This window comes from Gorilla gorilla, chromosome 12 (assembly GCF_029281585.2).
Source record: "Gorilla gorilla gorilla isolate KB3781 chromosome 12, NHGRI_mGorGor1-v2.1_pri, whole genome shotgun sequence".
NCBI lineage: Eukaryota > Metazoa > Chordata > Mammalia > Primates > Hominidae > Gorilla > Gorilla gorilla.
The window spans coordinates 119,651,368-119,671,846 of record NC_073236.2 but is presented as its reverse complement, the minus strand read 5'-3'; the positions used below and the strand labels follow the sequence as shown (position 1 = coordinate 119,671,846).

Sequence of the window (20,479 nt, the reverse complement as noted above, 5' to 3'; positions counted from 1 at the left end):
TTCATGAGTATTTATTTGTGAAAATTAACAAGCCGTACAGTTATGATTTTTTTGTGCTCTTTTCAAAAAAAAAGTTCTGTGAATGGAACATAGCAGAAACTGGAGAAACTGCCTACAGGAGCTATCTTGGGCTGTCTTGTCCTATATTGTCTTAAGAGTTGGCCGGGCCTGGTGGCTCATGCCTGTAATCCCAGCACTTTGGGAGGCCGAGGCAGGTGGATTGCTTGAGCAGGAGTTTGAGATCAGCCTGGACGACATACAGACCCCATCTCTACAAAAAATACAAAAAGTAGCCAGGCATTGTAGCATGAGCCTGTGGTCCCAGCTACTTTGGAGGCTGAGATGGGAAACTTGCTTGAACCTGGGAGGTTGAGGCTGCAGTGAGCAGTGATGACACCACTGCACTCCAGCCTAGGTGAGAGCCAGATCTTGTCAAAAAATAAAAATAAAAACAACAAACATACTCCTCAGCCACAAGGTTCTGTGGGAAAGTCAGGATAGGACCCTACAAGTAACAAAGGTCCAGCCCAGTCCTGGCCCCACTCCTTCCCTCTGCAGCGCAGTGCTTAGAACAGCCTCCTAGGGGTGAGCCCTGAAGCCTCAGCACTCTTTTCCTGCTCAGCTCCCTGTTCATAGACAAATTTTCTAATTTCTACCAGGCAATTCCACCAGGCATGTTAAGCTAGGTACTTTTAAGTGAGGTAGGGAAGGTGGACAGTGAATATGGCTCCTTTAGGGGTTTCTTTGTCCCCTGCTGCTTTAAAATCTTCCAGAGAAAGTGTCATCGAGGGCATCTAGTCCCAGGTGAATTTAGGAAACTGCTTTCCTTAGGTTGGTAAGCCAGGGTGCGAAGATGTGGTATTTCCTTGTTAAGACCTTTTAAATTTCAATACAATGTGAGGTAGTATGTCAATAATCCAAGAGGGTTGCTCAGAAGAGACCCAAACCAAGACAAAATTAAATTTCAGGAAATACAATGTGTATGATGACATTTCTTTTTCCCACTTAGCTTTATGTAGGTTTCCATTTTGGAGTCTATCAAATTGTTCTGGCTTTTTTTCTTTTTATAGCTGTAGAAAGAATGGGAAAAACAGAAATGGTATTAACAAGCAATTCATTAAGAATTAGGTTCCAGGCCGGGTGTGGTGGTTCACGCCAATAATCCCAGCACTTTCGGAGGCCACGGCGGGCAGATTACGAGGTCAGGAGCTCGAGACCAGCCTGGCCAATATGGTGAAACTCCATCTCTACTAAAAATACAAGTATCAGCCGGGTGTGGTGGTGTGCACCTGTAGTCCCAGCCACTCGGGAGGCTGAGGCAGAAGAATCACTTGAAGCTGGGAGGTAGAGGTTGCAGTGAGCCGAGATGGCACCATCACACTCCAGCCTCAGCGACAATGCGAGACTCTGTCTCAAAAAAAAAAAAAAAAAAAAAATTAGGTTCTTGGCCAGGCATAGTGTCTCATGCCTGTAATCCCAGCACTTTGGGAGGCCAAAGTAAAAAGACCACTTGAGGCCAGAAGTTCAAGACCAACCTGACCAACATGGCAAGAATCCATCTCTTAAAAAGAAAAAAATAGGTTCTAGCTACTTTTTGTATATTCTCCACTGTTAAAACTAATGAGTTAAGTAGTATTATCCCTTGATACAGACTAAGGGCTCAAGGTTTAGAAAAGTTCACAAGGTGTGTAAATAAGGTAAACTTTAAATCCACATCTGAACTTAAAATTGTTTACCTTTAGACAACACTGCCTCCTCGAGTTCATGTGAAAACGGGCTAAAAGTTTTATCCTATGAAGTATGCAGTTATAGGTCCTAAATACTAATCAAAGGATGGAATTAATACCATCAGAGGAATCAGTGGCTCCAGAACAGCACCCATGTGTTAAAAATGTATTTGTTTTCCTTACATCAGAGTAAACCTGAATGGGCAATCAATCTTAAGTTATAACTGAGGTACAGAGGGGTATTTTATCTAGAGAAAAACACAAGACCAGGTTTATTTCATACAATGTTATTCACACATTTTTCATTTTCTAATTTATACATAATATACAAAGAAGTGAAGTTAACATTATTTCATATGAACCAATAAGAGCCAGGACTTAGACAAACTGGTCCAGAAACAATCCCTATCAAAAGGAGACACTCAAGAGTAAAGCCTAGGTAGTTTTGCCCAATTGTTTTATTCTGAAATGTGATTTTCAGATTTTACCAAAATTTCATGCCAACTTACTAAAAGGTAAAAATCGGGGTGGGCACCCAAAATGGCAGACTGTAAAATCTCTACAAGAACAGGTACTTTTGTAGAACAGGCCTGAAAGTATTGGGAAGATTGGGTTGTCAGCACTGGGACAAATGGGAATGAGTATCAGGACCCCAGGAAGAGGGTTTAGTTTCTCAATGTAATATTCTCTACTTGTCATTTTCTAAAATTGCAGAGATAATGCCTGTGCCAACAGAGGGCAAGGATGAAGGAAGACTAGGAATTCAACTGTACAAAGACAGGAAAGCCATTACCAATCTCCAACATGACAGCTTTGATCCTGAAACCATGGGCTGATACTGAGAACAAAAGTTCGACACGGGCCGAAATACTCTGAGGTTGGTAAAGTAGGAAAAAGTGAGACAGCGGCTTTGTGTGGGTTTAAAAAAAAATGAAACAAACAAACACAAGGCGTTGCTGCAGTGACTGGGACATGCTGATGACCCAGAGTGACTATGAGAAGGAACGGTAACAAGTGTTTGGATTTAATGGTCTCACCAAGGAATGTTGGGTTAGAGAAGTAAAATAACTCAACACCAAACATGAAAAAGTATGCCTGGCATCCCCAAACTTTATGCCATTATTTTCAGGTTCATAATATGAACAACTAAGTGATAAAACCTTTAGATTCCATATTGTGCTCAGAAGATTGCGTTTCTTCTGCAGATCTCTAGTAAAAAAAGATCTCCTCCATATTCAGCTGACAGAATAGCATGTTCATTTTAGTTTTCAGCACTAAACATAAGTGGGTCAACATAAATGTTTATACAAAATACTGACTTCAACAAAATACAAAGCACTTTCTTTATCTTTCAGAAACTGAATATACACAGCAAGTTTTTTTCCAAAATATTTTCATAGGCAAAGGATTAAAAACGATTTTAATTATACACATATGGTCACAATTTTGCCTTAAAAAGATTGTTGGGAAATGTACATAAGGCCGCTTGTAAATGTACATCGTGTTACTGTTATGTCTTATGTCCAGAGGAAAAAATGTTATCATACAGATTTGCTCTTACTTGGGAGTAGGCTATTCAAAAATACAGTACTCTTCTGTACAAAGAAAAAAGTCACATCACATTTAATAAGATGAAAAAAGCATTGGCCTCCATGGTAACCAAATATCTCAGTCCAATACTTTCTATTATGCACAATACCCTGACTTCAATTGAAAGTGATCCAAATTCTAGCATGTCCATATTAACAGTCAACAACTATGTTATAAAACAAAATGATCTCACAATAATAAAAAGAAAGCTGGTTCATACTTCTGAAACCATATAAAGATAAAAAATTTTTAAAAAATCACTCTCGATTTGGAGAAATAAATTTACATTATACAACACTATATTGCCAGGTCAAAGAGGGCAGGGACGTAAATGTACACTAAAATGCAAATGTATCCCAAAGAGATAAAACAAATTCCATTTACAGCATGAAGGTTTACAAATGTACACCTGTACAACCAAGGAAAGCATCACTACTAAATTAGCAAGGCTTTTATAATAAACATTGAAACAAGATTTCCTTTCAAAGTGTAAACTTACATCTATTACTACACACACAATGCATATATTTATAGAAAGCAAAAAGAGCTATCTGAATATGTAATCATGCTTAAATGCTGAGCTATCAAATTCACTTTTCAGTGGCCCCTTTTCATCTCTATCTGGTTCCTACTTTCTGCCTCTATGAAAAAGCAAAATAAAGCTCAACACTTCCTCAACATGTCTGTAATTCTATAAGCAAAACAAAATACAAATTTCCACTCTTTCTCATTGCAAACCAAACTGAAAAGTTAATAAGTGACTTAACTTTTCATTTAGTGCACTTAATTGGAAGTGTCACCATGATTTTGTATTTAACTCTTACAACAATTACATATGTAAGTATATACAATATTTCTGTACATTGCCAGAGACATTTTAGGGCAGTAATTGTATTAAAACCACATCTACTGTAAATAATGTTAGGTTCTTTTCATCTCAAACCACTTTTTATTCTTGTCTACTTGCTCGTTATTTGCATGATAGTTTGTGAATTATCAAAATACAACTTAACTCTTTTTAAAATATTAATAATATTTATGCAGTTGATTGTTAATCTGTTATAAAAGGTTTCACGCAAAGGAAAAAAATAAGGACTATAATTCTATATACATCTCTATAAACCTGTTGTGCTATGGGGTTGTAGACCTACCAGACTGTGAGCCAGTTTATTAAAAGAATACTGTACTTTTTCCTTTAAAAACTATTTTTGTGACTTTACAAGGTAAAAATTTACAAAATATGTGACAGCTTTTTATTTTTGATACAGTTACATCATATACAGGCATTCTGTGCTTTGCCAGCAATCCAATCTGATAGGTCTCCACTCAGGGCTGAATATAATTTATAATTCATCCCCCACCCCCCAAATATACACAAGAACCTTAAAAAATTTACAAATGGATGAATAAAGTCAATAAATAGTTTTGCTTTAAAAAAAAATGGAAGATTCATAGTTGAGTTGTGTTTTGATAATTCACACACAAAAAAATTCTTTTCACATGGTTAAATTATCTTCTTTCTCTTGCTCCTGTAATTTACAGCATTCCATTTGGTGGTCCTCCAATAGGTCCTAGGTCCGGGCTATTCTTCAAATAATACTTTTCCAACTTGGCCAGTATATGCTTCCCGTATGTGTATTTGCGCAAAGTAGTAATGTGAGGTCGAATCTGAAAAACAAATAATCTGCTTAGAAAATCTAAGTCATTTTAGTTTCTGATTTCTTAAAAAAGCACCCCCAATTCTGGGTAATTTAGAGGAATAACTGCAATTAAAAAAAATTTAAATCCAAAGAAAGCTACTTTTTGCAAAAGCAGTTGTGATCTGCTCAATCCCTCCAAACATCTGTTCTCGAAATTGTTCAATGAATAAAATACTACATCTAACTATGTCACGTGGGAACAGGCAGAGGCCCCAAACATAGCAAGAAAGTTACCCAGTAATTCCACATCCAGGAATTTATTCCACCAAAAAAATTACAAAAAGACTTTTGTACAAAGCACTACTTATAACAATTAAACAATTAGGGAGGATCCAAATATAATAAATATGATACCAGTTAAATAACTAATGTAGCTGTTAAAAATAAGATTGCAATTTTTTATATTCATTAGTTTACAGCAGAAACACTGAATTAAAAGATAGGTAGACACTTAGAGGCCAGTACTTTGGGAGGGTAAGGTGGGAGGATCACCTGAGCCCAGGAGTTTGGGACCAGACTGGGCAACATAGCGAGACCGCATCTCTACAAAATATAAACAAAACTATAAGCATGCATGCCTGTAGTCTCAGCTACTAAGGAGACTAAAGTGGGAGGATGGCTTGAGCCAGCAAGTTGAGGCTAGAGTTAGCCAAGATTACACCACTGCACTCCAGCCTGTGCAACAGAGACCCTGTCTTGAAAGAAAAAGAAAGGAAAACTTACATCAAGTTGAAGAATGAATTTTAAAAATCAGAAGGCCAAGACACTTTTACAGATGGAAGGAATCCTAAGATATCATTTTTCTCTCTATATGAGGAGAGGACCAAAGGGGTTATGTAATTCATGTTTTGTAAATGAATTCATTAAGATCAAGAGTATTCAAAATAAGTGTTTATTTCAGTGTTCTTTCAGTTTTCTTTATAAGTTTTCCTGCTGCAATTACTAATTTCTTAAAGAATTATTAGATTCTAGGAGGATACAGAGAGGAAACAGCTTAAAGGAAATTTTATGAGTTAGTGCTACCTCCCCACAACATAAACACAAAATTCTACTTAGAAAAATGTATTAGGTTAAAATCAACGTTCAACCCATGTATTATGGTAAATTAAATGTAGTTTGCCATCTGCATATGTGGATTCAACCACTGATCAAAAATATTTTTAAAAATGACAAAGTTTGTATTAAACAGATTTTTTACTTATCATTACAGTATGACTATTTACATAGCACTTACATTGTATTAGGTATCATAAGTAATCTTGAGATGAGTATATGGGAGGATATGTTTAGGTTATATGCAAATACTATACGCTATTTTATATAAGGGACTTGAGCATCCGTGAATTTTGGCACAGGAGTGGGTGGGTCCTGCAACCAATCCCCCAGTTACTGAGGGGCAACTGTACAGTTAAATAAGATGAAGGCAAAAAGAACAATGTAAAACATAGGTAACAGATGAGAAATGAATATGATTCCTTAAGAATTTCTTTTGAATGACTGATTTAGTTTTTGAGACAGGGTCTTGCTCTGTTGCCCAGACTGGAGTGCACTGGCATGAACACAGCCCACTGTAGCCTCAACCTCCGGGACTCAGGCGATCCTCCCATCTCAGCAGCCTGAGTAGCTGGGACCACAGGCATGTATCGTCATACCCAGCTAATTTTTAAATTTTTTGTAGAGATGGGGGTCTATGTTGTCCAGACTGGTCTTGAACTCCTGGGCTCAAGCAGTCTCCCACCACAGCCTCCCAAGTAGCTGGGACTAGAGGGTTGCACCATGATGCTTGTCTAATTGTTTTTTTTTTTTTTTTTTGTAGAGGGAGGGTCTTGCCACATTGCTCAGGCTGGTCTCGAACTCCTGGGCTCAAGTGATCTTGTCACCTCAGCCTCCCAATCTGCTGGAATTATGGGCAAAAGCCACCGTGCCTGGCCGTGATAACCTTAAGCATAAAAATGGAAACCATACCAATATATCTGCCAAAGGATATCCATCGATTTTAATTTTTCCTCCAGTTATAACATACGGGAGGAAATGAAAGCCCAAGGAGGTTAAATGTGTAGCCTAAACACAAAGACAAACAGTTATCTGAGTGTTACATGCTGTATTACCTTGTGCATGATTATCTTTCTCTGAGCAGGTTCAGCCATATCAATCATCTTTTGAACCACGTAATTGGCATACTGGTCCTTCATCATGGTGTATAAGGCACTGTGAGGACCATCATTCTGGCAGCAAACCTCGTCAATCAGTAAAGCTCTCTCAGCACGGGAGGCATGAGTAACACACTTTTCTACTACATTGCTAAAAATTAAAGCAGATAAACAAAGATTTGTTATTTTTTTCTTCACAGCAAAATTTCCTTGACTTATAGAAAGAATCTTCTCCAATGAACAATAAAACAGAAGTCAGGATGGGAATCTCTTGTTTTATGATTACTTTTATTTTATTTTGTTCTTTTTTTTTTTTGAGACAGGGTCTTGTTCTGTCACCCGGGCTGGAGTGCAGTGATGCTATCACCGCTCACTGCAGCCTTGACCTCCCTTGCTGAAGTGATTCTCCCACCTCAGCCTCCCCCATAGCTGAGACTACAGGCATGCGCCACCACGCCTGGATAATTTTTTGTAGAGAAAGGATCTCCCTCTATGTTGTCCAGGCTGATCTCGAATTCCTGGGCTCGACTGATCCTCCTGCCTCGATCTCCCAAAGTGCTGGCTGGGATTACACGCGTGAGACACTGTACCCAGCCAATTACTTTTATAACAGAAATTGGTATCTTGGAACAACCTACATCATTTTGACATCCACAAGTTTAATTACAGGTCTCTTAAAATTGTACTTCAAAAAAAGGAAACCAGATCATTAAAGCTGTGAGGCTTTCAAGAAACATGTACTAAATAAATCTGCATTTCCAGTGTCGGGAGTAATTATTTTCCAAATACAGATTTCATAAATGAACATATGTGGGCAAAACAAATTTGTTATGTAGATTTTTTTAAAAAACAAAAGCAATGTTCTATAGGTGCATTTTAATGATACCGAAAAAAAAAAGACTATAGTTTAATGCTACATGCTACACGTATTTCTGTGATAACTAATAAAAGTCAATGAGTTGAAAGAATTGACCCTTAAAATTACAAAGTATTACAATACCTGGCAAATTTGTGTTGACTCAGGGCTAAAACCTTTCCCCTGATTTCGGAAACAATTTTGCTCTTGTCTTCAGGTCGACCGTGTTCCAGTACATGCTGAATAACGTAATTGCCATACTGATCCTAAGACAGATATTTAAAAATTACTTTCCCTAAGTCATTCCTTAAGAATGATATTCTTTAAAGACATGTTAATCATTTCATCTAAAAATCCAGTAGGATAGTTAGGAGAATACAACAGGCTTTTGTCTCGCTCTTTCTATAGTGTGTTTAGTAACAAATTGCATTTCTTTTAAAAATTAAAACAATTTCCAAAAATATATAAACATTTCAAATTATTAGGGAATTTATACCTGTACCAACTGCTCTGTATGTTGGTGGAGTTCTTCTAAGATAGGTAAGGTCTGTTCTGCAGTGCAATGCTCTAGGATGCGCTGAATTACTCTGCAGCCATAAGGATGAGTTGAAAGCACAAATACCTGAGGACAATTAGAAGAATTAAAATTTGTATTCTCTGACATTTTTGAACAGTTCTATGAAGCAGACTGGTTTTTTTTTTTTTTTTTTTTTTTTGACAACACCTAAAAGCAGTTTGAAATAGAAGGGTGATGAACTCACATTTAATATGACTACCACCATGTTAGCAAAGACTGGAGAGTGGGGACAGGGAACACTCCATTCAGGAGCTGAAGATATTTTGATCAAAAGGAACCTAACCAGAACTTTACCTGAACCTGAGGTTATGTAACAATGGGAATGAACAGGTGAAAAGAGAAAGGGTAGTTCAGCATTAAGAAATATTAATTACTATGTATTAGTTACAAATTGCTATGTGTTTTCTGTCTTATTATACAGTCTTATGTCTTTCTCCAAACCTCCTTCCCTTCTCTGAGTAAACCTGAAAACATCGTTGGGTATAAATAAAAAACAATTCTAACAGTGATTACCTTTACTTCTTAAAGTAATGTGATTAAACTATTTGTTTTGCAGCTTCAGAAAAATGAAGCTATCTACTGACTATGAAAGAGGAAGAAATTAATGTACATTTACTGTTTTGTATTCTATTTTTGTATACAAGTGCTGGGTATTATCTAGTGACTTATGAAAAACGTGTTGATATTCAAAATTCTAAAATAATGCCCTGCTAACAAATTATAAGCCAAAACTCAAACATACTTGTCCCTTGAAAGCATCAATGATGAACTGTAGTGACTGTGGCTGAACACATTCGATACATTTTTGTACAACATGGTTTCCATTCTGATCTTTCACACATTTGAGCACATGGCCATCCAGCTCCTTTACCATTTCACTCTGCAAAAGACAGGATGTCACTTAAATTATTACCTCAAACGAGAAAATACTAGTATATTTTATCTCAGTATTAAAAATTAAAAGTATTAAAAATCTCAGTATATTTATCTCAGTATTAAAAATACTGAGATGGGAACAAAAATATATTCAAAAATATTATTTCCTGTTTGTCAAGGTTTCAAATTTTTTTCTCTTGTAGTATAATTAGCAGAAACCATTGAAAAGTGAAAATTACTAAAACACACTGCAGGATTATAATGTAAATGATGTATGTTGAAACAACGTAGTGATGCTGAACTTGCTGTATTTAAACTGTCTTCACTGTGTAAATCATCCACTAATATTTATCGGGTGGTAACTAACATGACTAATTCAGAATTCCACACTTTTGCCTTACTTAGTACCACCTCCACCACCAAAGAAATTGTTTTTAATGGCTGAGTGAGTTTATCAAGTACATAGAAAAGGCTAAGAAGTTGATGACTACTTATGGGCTATGATTTTTACATATTATCTCAATAATTCCCTAAGGGAAGAATTAATTTCAGATATCTTTGTTCTTTTATAAAATGCTCTTATAATAAAGTGCTTATAGCCAGGTGTGAGCCCCAGCACTTTGGGAGCCTGAGGCTGGTGGATCACCTGAACTCAGGAGTTTGAGACCAGCCCGGGCGACATGGCTCCGATTACTACCAAAAATACAAAAAACTAGCCAGACATGGTGGCGCATGTCTGTAATCCCAGCTACTTCGGAGGCTGAGGCAGGAGAATCACTTGAACCTGGGAGGCGGAGGTTGCAGTGAGCCAAGATTGTGCCACTGCACTCCAGCCTGGGCGACACAGCAAGACTCTGTCTCAAAAAAAAAAAAAAGAAATCCAAACAATACTGTTATTCATTAACTGTTTCAACAAAGACTTACTGCTAATGCTTTTATTTTTAAATATCAAAGACATTTTAAAAATATCTATACCAGTTAGAAACTTGTGGCAGAGAAGTTTCTAAGCTTTTAAATAATTAAATGTGTTTATATTTCTCCATTGTGACACACATTAAAATTACTGTAAAACTCAGAATTTCCTCTGGAGGAATAATAGTATTTTCTCACAGATTTTAATGCAGTGATGAATATATGCACATATATAGTCATCCACCCATATATATATTACTATTTATTGAAATTTTCTTTTATTGTATGAGTCAAAGATAATCTCTTTCCAAACTTAAACTACCATTACCTTTTAAGAAATAATTATTTCCTTCAGTCTTATGCTTTCATTGTAATACATAAATCATGTAGTCAGAAAACAGTATTGATTTGGGGCTATAAATTTCTTATTAAAAGTCTGTTCAATCTTATATACAATAACCCCACTAATTAGTGTTGCTTCACAGTGTATTTTAAAAATCTGGTGGATCAGCATTTATCTTCATCCCCTACTCTCAATATTCTTGTCTATTTCAAATGATTTTAAGCATTATTTTGATCAATAATTCCTTTATTAATGTGAAGTATTTAGACTTTCCATCCAATAACACAGAATATTTCTCATTTAATTTATGTGTTCTTGTTTTTCTCAAAAAATTATAAATTTTTAAAGAGGATTCTTAAGTTACTTTTCTGCTGGGCTATATTTTTAAAAAAACATTTTCATATATGTAAATAAAACTGACATATAGTAATGCTATTGGTTCCAAAAATTTTCTTCTTATAATAGAAACATTAGACACCATCAAAATAAACACTGGAAAATAGTAACATGCATTCTCACATTGCAGAAAATCAAGTAAGCAAGTAGTAATAAAAACACTCATCATTTAACATTCTGCTTGCCACATAGGTGCTAAAATATCTTCATTTAGAAATTATCTACTTTGTGACTTCTAATTAGTAGTGTGCTATTTAAGACACAGTAACAACATTTTAGTCTAGTTGTGGAAATATTTAAGTCTTTTCACTTCAAGATTACTGTAAGATTAAAAACATGTAATAATTTAAAAATTGAATAAAATAATACAAAAATTTTGTCTTAACTTACAATTACCTGCTGGTCAGAAGAAATAGATTCTAATGCTTTCTGAATAACGCGGCAGCCATACATCTGCAAGGCTAAGGGTAGAACATGACCACGAATACGAGTAGCCAGGGCTAATTTTTGATCCAGACTCCCAAACTGACAGAAAAGATAAAACATTAATAACAAGTGACCTTAATATTGCTTTGTTGAACTTGAGTAAGGCAGTGTTTGCAGTCTATTCATTCTATCAGTAACTATGTAGGGCAGGGGCTTTAAGGTAGAAGCTAATTAAGATAGACTGGGAAATGTTTGCAATAATAATTTTTTATTACTTCTTTGGGTTAAGTCTTACTAAAATTTCCTTGTTACTAATATGTTAACTACCTTTTAAAGAAACACTCTTTTAAAGTGAACATCTTTACAAAACCCTTCATCTTTAATATATAACTTTCTTAGCCATATGTTGACCACCAAAACTCTTCACCCAGATAATCATCAAACTACATTCTGATATGATTGAGGAAAAAAACTGTTAAAGTCATTAAGCTACAACACAGATGCTTATAAATTTAAAAATTGGCTAAACTGTAAAATAACACACATCTATAAATCCAAAGACTATAGTGTTATTCATTAACTACTTTACCAAAGATTGACTACCAATGCTTTATATTTTCAAATATGAATCAGGATTAATAGCAAATTTTCATTTAAAGTGGTTCATGTTAAAATTTTTTTTGTGACAAACTGTCATTTGAACCATTTTTAGCTAGGTGATTGAGTAGCATTAATTATATTCACACTGTTGTGCAACCACCATCACTATTTGTTTCCAAATCTTTTCCGTGGCCTCAAACACAAATGCTGTATCCATTAAATGGTAACTTTCTAAACCCTTCTTCCTCTAGGCCCAGTAAGCCCTAATCTACTTTATGCCCCTATTAGTTATTCTAGACATTTCATACTGGTAGATCACTATCAATGTTTGTCCTTTTGTGTGTGGCTTGTTTCACTTAAGTTAGTATTTTCAAGGTCCATCCATGTTGTAGTATGTATCAGAACGTCATTCCTTTTTATGGCTGAATAATATTCTATAATGTATACATATACCACTTGTATTTATCTACTCATCTGTTGACGGACACTTGGGCTGTTTCCGCCTTTTGGCTATTGTGAATAATGGTGCAATATATACTGGTGTTCAGGTTCCTGCTTTCAATTCATTTGCTTTCAACTGTACCCCTAAGAGTACAATTGCTGGATTGTGTGGTGATTCAATATTTAATTTTGAGAAACTGCCAAACTGTTTTCCATAGCAGCTACACCATTTTACATTTCCACCAGCAATTTATGAGGGCTCTAATTTCTCCATATCCTCACCCACATTTGTTATTTTCCGATTTTATGTTTTCCGATCACAGCCATCTTAGTAGGTATAAAATGGTATCTCATTGTGAGATTGATCTGCATTTCCCTGATTAGTAAGGATGTTGAGCATCTTTTCATGGCCTATTTGGCCTTTTGTATTATTTTACATAGAGAAATGTCTATGCAAGTCCTTTGTCCATTTGTCATTGACTTTTTAGGAGTTCATTACAATATATCCTGGATAAAATGTTTACCACATATATAATTTGTAAATATCTTATCCCTGGCTTATTATCTTTTTTTATATGAAAATGACTTTACCCAACTTTCAGAGCTTTTCTTAGCATCAAGTATACAACAGCTGGATGGGCGGATATACAAATATGCATGAATCCTTACCTCAAAAAACTTCTGTATAACATAGTTGCCAAAAACATCAGTCATTAATTGATAGGCTGCTTGCAGAATTTCATTAAATACCATCTGTCGCTCAGCTGGAGTAGCTCTCTCTAGCTTTTGCTGTATGAATCTACATAGGGAACATTTTTAATATGACAATATGTTCTTTAATATACTTGAGTATTACACCCTACCCTTCCACATATATGCACTGCAAGTTATTTCCATAAATATTAACATACTTTATATAGTAGACAGCTAACTTACAGCAAAAAGGACAAAAGTTATATAGCATTTCTTTATAACCTTATCTAAAGACAAAAAACCTGGATATAAAGATGTTTAATCTTTCTTAGGCTGGTTACATTATAATCAATAAGAAAATTACGTAAATTTTGCTGCTTATTCATTTATTTTTTCATAATATACAATGTATTACTAAACATCTAACTTTTAGAACATAATAAAGGAAACCCTTAGAAGTAAAATTCATCCAACATGAATGAATTCCTAAGCAAGAAAGCCATTCTGGGTGACACAAGGCTCATTTGTTACTCTGAAGGAACTGCCAACTACAGTCATGCATTGCTTAACCACATTTCAGTTGACAACAAGCCGCATATACAATGGTGGTCCCATAAGATTATAATGGAGATAAATTCCTATTGGGTAGGAACTGTCATAACATTATAGTGCAATACGTTACTCAGGTGTTCAGGATGACATAAACCTACTGCACTGTCAGTTTATAAAAGTATAGTATGGCCGGGTGCAGTGGCTCACGCATGTAATCTCAGCACTCTGGGAGGCCGAGGTGGGTGGATCACCTGAGGTCAGGAGTTCAAGACCAGCCTGGCCAACATGGTGAAACCCTGTCTCTACCAAAAATATAAAAATTAGTTGGGCACGGTGGCAGACGCCTGTAAGCCCAGCTACTCAGGAGGCTGAGGCAGGAGAATCACTTGAACCCAGGAGGCGGAGGTTGCAGTGAGCCGAGATCATGCCATTGCACTCCAGCCTAAGTGACAGAGTGAGACTCCGTCTCCAAAAAAAAAAAAAAAAAGTGTAGTACATATAATTGTGTATGGTGAGTATCTGATAATAAACAACTGAGTTACTGGTTTGTCTATTTAGTATACTTTTTATTGTTATTTTAGAGTGTATTCCACTTGTTTAAAAAAAAAAAAAGTAAAACACCCTCAGGTAGATTTCAGAAGGTATTCCAGAAAAAGCACTGTTATCATAGGAGAGGACAGCTCCGATAGGTGTTGCTGCTAAAGATCTCCTAGTGGAAGAAGACATGGAGTTAGAACAAAGTGAAACTGATGATCTTTACACTGTATAGGCTAATGTGTGCATTTGTGTCTTAGTTCTTAACAAAAAGTTTAAAAAATCTGTAAACAGAAAAAGTCTCATAGAATAAGCATATAAAGGAAATATTTTCGTACAGCTGTACAATGTGTTTCTGTTCTAAGCTAAGTGTTATTACAAGTCAGTAAGTTAAAAAAATTTAAAAGCTCAAATGTTACAGTAAACTCAGCCTGGGCAACATAGTGAGACCCTGTCTCTACAAAAAAATTTTAAGTAATTAGCCAGGTGTGATGGTGCGTGCCTGTAGTCCCAGCTAGTCGGGAGGCTTAGGTGGGAGGATTGCTTGAGCCCAGGAGGTTGAGGTTGCAGTGAGTGATGATCATGCTACTGTATTCCAGCCTGGATAACAGAGTAAGACCCTGTCTCAAAGTGGGGAGAAGCTACATTAAGGTTAATTTATTACTGAAGAAAAAAAGTTTTAAATAAATTCATTGTAGTTGAAGTGTACAGTGTTTATAAAGTCTAGAGGAGTGTACAGTAATGTCCTATGCCTTCGCATATACTCAACTCACTCACTCACCCGGAGCAACTTCCAGTCCTGCAAGCTCCATTCACGTGAAGTCCCCTACACACGCATATGATTTTTTAATCTTTTATACTATAGTTTAACTGTATCTTTTCTATTGTTTATTATGCGTAGGTATACAAATACCATTGTTACAAATGCCTACAGTATTCAGTACAGTGACATGCTGTACAGATTTGCAGCCTAGGCGCAATATACAGAGTAGGTGTGTAGTAGGCTATGCCATCTAGGTTTGCATAGGTACACTCTTTAATGTTCACACAACAACGTATTTTCTAGAACGTATCCCCGTCATTAAGTGATGTATGACTATATAGGGAGACAAAATTTGTACACCATCTAATCTAAAATGACTTAAAAACTTGAGGTTTACCTTAAAGCTATAAAGAGAGAAAATATCTTAAATTTATTAAATGTGTTACAATTCTATTTTCCTTTCTAAGCTATCTTTACAATGTTAATTCAGATGTATCTCTCATGTATTACATTCGTTTTAATGTAAAAAGGCACCAAATTTTCCTATAACAAATGTGAAATGTTTCAGTCTAAGCCAAGTCACACTGAATACCAACCTATAATGCAACACAAAGGCATTTAACATTGTTTGCTATATTTTTTAAACACACCATGAGGGTCACTTAAGCCCACAAATGTAATACAGAGCTGATGTAATCAAAATAACCCAATGGAGGGGGCCCTGCTATATTCTCAACATAACAATATTCTCACTGTAAAAAACTGGAAAACTATAAAAAATTAAAACCTGTATTTTTATAATTTATCCTAACATGAAAGAAAAAACATATAATCCATATTGAATTTTAGCTCTTAAAAGCTTCCAACTTTAATGCAGACTAAAGTCCAGAAAAATTTAGGCTTCTATAAGGCAGCAATTTCCAAAGCAAAAATGAAGTGAGAAATATCATAATCACCTACCTAGAACCATGCTGGTCTTGAGAAAACTCAACTATATGTCCAATCAAGTCTCTAAGTTGAAGGTTTGGGAAGCGGTTGTTTCTGAAATCTTCCAATAATCTACTGCGGCCAGAAGGCATAATATCAGACCTATTATACCGAAGCCGGGAAGGAGGAAAGAGCTGGCTGCTGGAGCTAAATAGACTGGAAGTGCTTGAAGCACTTCGATATTTTGCTTCTGCTCCAGGTGCTGCAGAGATATATCGACCACTACCATTTGTCAGTCCTCCTACAACAAAGCAGCTATGGTCAGCAAGTATTTTTGACAAAGTTATTCCTCAAATAAAATTTACTTTAGCTACAAATTCAGTCAATAAATAAATATTTCCCCCCACTAATTCCTACTTGTTATGACAGAAAATTAAAATTGGGAGGGGAAAATCTCACCCATATACCTCATGTATGTGGCTATATGATAAAGAGACTAGAAAACATGAGAAAAATAAGTGTGTATTTATTCTTCAGCTTAGTTTAAAACTTAATTATATGATCTAGTGTCATATGCACTCATCAATGTCAGAACACTGAAACTACCAACAAAATTTTCAGTTACATTAACAAGCAAGTTTAAATTGCTAGCAAACTTACATTTTAAGCCACCGAAATAGACTGAAATTCATTAGCATTATTAACACAATAACATTGAATGTTAAATCTCTAGTTTTTGCATTCAGTCATATATACTTCTATGTAAAAATCAATTCTTAAACCACTGATGGTATGAACTTTAAAAAGCCACAATATTAGGTAATAAATCTAAATTATACACTATTTTAAGATTTTAAAATTTTTATTTAAAATATTTGACATAAGGTTGGGCGTCGTGGCTCATGCCTGTAATCCCAGCACTTTGGATGGTCGAGGAGGGCGGATCACGAGGTCAGGAGTTTGAGACCAGCCTGGCCAACGTGGTGAAACCCTGTCTCTACTAAAAATACAAAAATTAGCCAGGCGTGGTGGCGGGCACCTGTAATCCCAGCTACTCAGGAGGCTGAGGCAGGAGAATCGCTTGAACCTGGGAGGCGGAGGTTGCAGTGAACCAAGATCACACTACTGCACTCCAGCCTAGGTGACACAGCAACACTCTGTCTCAATTAAAAAAAAAAATATATATATATATACACATATATATATATATTTGACATAAATCCACTATTTCACAAACAATAGTATTAATAAACAGCAGTTATTATTCCTAGAGCCTTATCATTTACAATAAATAAAAAACATTTTTAACTTACATTCCGTTCCAAGAAAGAAAATCAAAGAGCAGTCAATAGAAATAAAAATAAATACATGCAGGAAATTTTTTAAATTACAATTAACAGTTTAAAAGTACTTGACAGTGTCCTTTTAAAAAAGAAAAATGTATAGATAGTTGTAAAATACACATTAGTAGAGTTCAGAAAAACAAAATCCACTACCAGCATCATGCTATTACTATATGCAAAATCTATGCAGAGTAGTACTATATATACAATCCAGGCCACAGGGTAGAGATGGTCCCAACGATACACTGTCAGTGCAAAGCTATACGGAGGTATTAAAGGTCGAAAAGAACTACAAGGACAGAGAGCAGTAAAACAGTCAAATCCTGGAGGGTAAATTGGGTTAGAACATTCCTCTTTCACTTTCTGTCCCTACTGTCCTAGCTTTACTTTTTTTCATTGAACTTCCTATTACATAGCATATCATGCATTATTTATTTGAATCCCCAGCCCCATCTCCAATCCAAGAGCCATAAAATTAAATTAATTTACATGCTAGCTACCTGGTGCCTAGAACAATGTCTAGACCAGCCTGACCAACATGGTGAAATCCCACCTCTACTAAAAATACAAAAAAAAAATTAGCTGGGCGCGGTGGCGTGCACCTGTAATCCCAGCTACTCAGGAGGCTGAGGCAGGGGAATCGCTTGAACCCGGGATACGGAGGTTGCAGTGAGCAGAGATTGCACCACCGCAGTCCAGCCTGGGCGCCAGAGCGAAACCGTCTCAAAAAAAAAAAAAAAAAAGGCATGTAATTTAAGAAGCTATCTTACATACCAAAATCACTAAGATCAAATTCTTGTTTGGTCCAGTTATACATAACTATCTCAGCACCCATGCATGATATTCAAAACGTTCAAGAGTTCAGTGTTTCAATACTGTCTCACTACTGCCAGCCTTTCCACTTCCATTATTTGTTTACGTATTTCTAACTGTTCGTAACAATAATTGATCACTAGCCCATCTGATTCTTTATAATTGGGTCCTTATCACATCCTGCACAGCCACTGGGTTTTCTCTAGCATCTTTGCCCTTTTTGAAGGGCAGGGGTGCTTTGCTTATCATTTCAATCTGGTTAAAAATTTTTTTCTTAATCAGCTGACTTTAAGATTCACCAATCCATTTTTATACACATCAATTGTATTTTTCCTTTCAAAGTCCATTTTTGATGATGTCACTTTATGATAAAAACCTACAGCATCCTGATAAGAGTACATGCTCTAAGATCTTCAACCTAGTTTTCAAGTCATTACTCCAAACCTATTTTTCACACAAATTTCTTAGTAGTACCCTAACTGTTCATACCCCCCACCCCACTTACTCGTTACTATTTCTTATCATTACCTCAAACATACCCTTAATGCATTAAAGATTTTCGACACCAAATTCAAAATACGTACTCACCCCAGGAAATGAAGAAGCTGGTTTTATTTGGTACCTCCCAAATATCCTGCCAATAAGCAACAGGAATTTCTCCCATATCTAGGTATTCTTTTATTTATATTCTATCAGCTCCTAACAACAGAACTCCTGTGCACATTGTATACAATATCTAATAATATTACACTGCCTTGAATTTTAAAAAACCATAGACATTCAGTTCTAGAAGACTAAGTGGTCTTCTCATATATGAAATTTACAAATTTGGCCAGGCGTGGTGGCTCACACCTATAATCCCAGCATTTTTGGGAGGCTGAGGAAGGCACATAGCTTGAGGTCATGAGTCTGAGACCAGCTTGGGCAACATGGCAAAACCCCATCTCTACAAAAAATACAAAAATTAGCCAGGAGTGGTGGTGTGTGCCTGTAGTCCCAGCTACTTGGGGAGGGTGAGGTTGCGAGGATCGCTTGAGCCTGGGAGGCAGAGGTTGCAATGAGATGAGATTGTGCCACTGCACTCCAGCCTGGACAACAGAGCAAGACCTTGTCTCAAAAACGAAACAAAACAAAACAACAACAACAACCCCCCCACCAAAAAAAAAAAAAAGAGAAAAAGAAAAAAATATTCTCCAGAAACTAATTCACTGAAAGGACGAACTATCACAAATTAATTTCACCCAGGGAAGCATACCTTTTCTCTCACATATAAGTGTGTAAAACCCAATTTTTAACATACATTAGACATTTTAAATTTTGTTGTCTAAATATTGAAAGCAGGTCATCTAAAATATCTGGAGATTGAGACATTCTATGAAACAGGCCTATACCCTTTAAAAATGTCAAGGTCATAAAAAACAGAAACAGTTCAAGATTAAAGAAAAGAGCAGTGATGAAAGTAATCTGTGATCCTCAATTTGACAATGGGCCCCCACTGTCAATCTCCCTTTCTCTTTCTTATAAAGGTAATCAGTGTGATAAGTAGCAAAGTTTGAATAAAGTTGGCTGCTTTGATTAGTGGTTTATCAGTGTTAATTTCCTGACTTCAGAAATTGTGGTTATATGAAAACATATACTTATTGTCAAGAAACATACACTAATGTACTTTTGAGTAAGAGACATCATGCCTGCAACTTTTTTTTTTTTTTTTTTTTTGAGACAGGTCTCACTCTGTCACCCAGGCTGGAGTGCAGTGATGCAATCTTGGCTCACTGCAATCTCCCCTTCCTGGGTTCAAGTGATTCTCCTGCCTCAGCCTACCGAGTAGCTGGGATTACAGGTGCGTACCACCATGCCCAGCTAAGTTTGTATTTTTTTAGTAGAGACGGGGTTTCACCATGTTGGCTAGGCTGGTCTCAAACTCCTGACCTCAAGTGATCCGCCCGCCTCAGCCTCCAAAAGTGCTAAGATTACAGAGGTGAGCCACCACACTGGCCCACTTGCAACTTCCTTTCAAAAGTAAACCCAAATAGTGTTGTGGATGAGGGGAAGAAGAGAGGGAGAGAGAATCATACAGCCAATGTGATAAAGTGGTAACATCTGGAAAACATGGGTGAAGGGTATAGTTTTGCAATTTTCCCATTAGTCTCAAATTATCCCAGAATTGGTTAAAAACAAACACATAAACAGATCATCCATATTCATACTTCTGCTGCTGGTAGTCTAAAAGCAGCTATGTTCTGCACCAAAAGTATTAAAG

The 20,479-nt window shown here is 36.1% G+C and overlaps 1 protein-coding gene across 31 annotated transcripts in view; it reads right to left on the bottom strand.

Moving 5' to 3' along the window:
- Positions 1–1,969: 1,969 nt before the first annotated feature.
- Positions 1,970–20,479, bottom strand: part of PUM2 (pumilio RNA binding family member 2) — a 103,249-nt gene continuing 84,739 nt past the window's right edge. For 17 of the 31 annotated variants that reach the window (XM_055378786.2, XM_055378771.2, XM_055378778.2 and 14 more), the window contains 8 exons: positions 16,097–16,364; positions 13,264–13,393; positions 11,524–11,652; positions 9,343–9,480; positions 8,520–8,645; positions 8,168–8,289; positions 7,126–7,318; positions 1,970–4,985 (listed from right to left, as the gene is read on the bottom strand). In XM_055378786.2, the coding sequence (XP_055234761.2) occupies positions 4,854–4,985; positions 7,126–7,318; positions 8,168–8,289; positions 8,520–8,645; positions 9,343–9,480; positions 11,524–11,652; positions 13,264–13,393; positions 16,097–16,364 (1,238 nt within the window). In that variant the 3' untranslated portion in view covers positions 1,970–4,853. Of the gene's footprint in view, positions 4,986–7,125; positions 7,319–8,167; positions 8,290–8,519; positions 8,646–9,342; positions 9,481–11,517; positions 11,653–13,263; positions 13,394–16,096; positions 16,365–20,479 lie in introns of all 31 variants that reach the window. The other 14 variants (XM_055378777.2, XM_055378767.2, XM_055378766.2 and 11 more) reach the window with 1 other exon arrangement.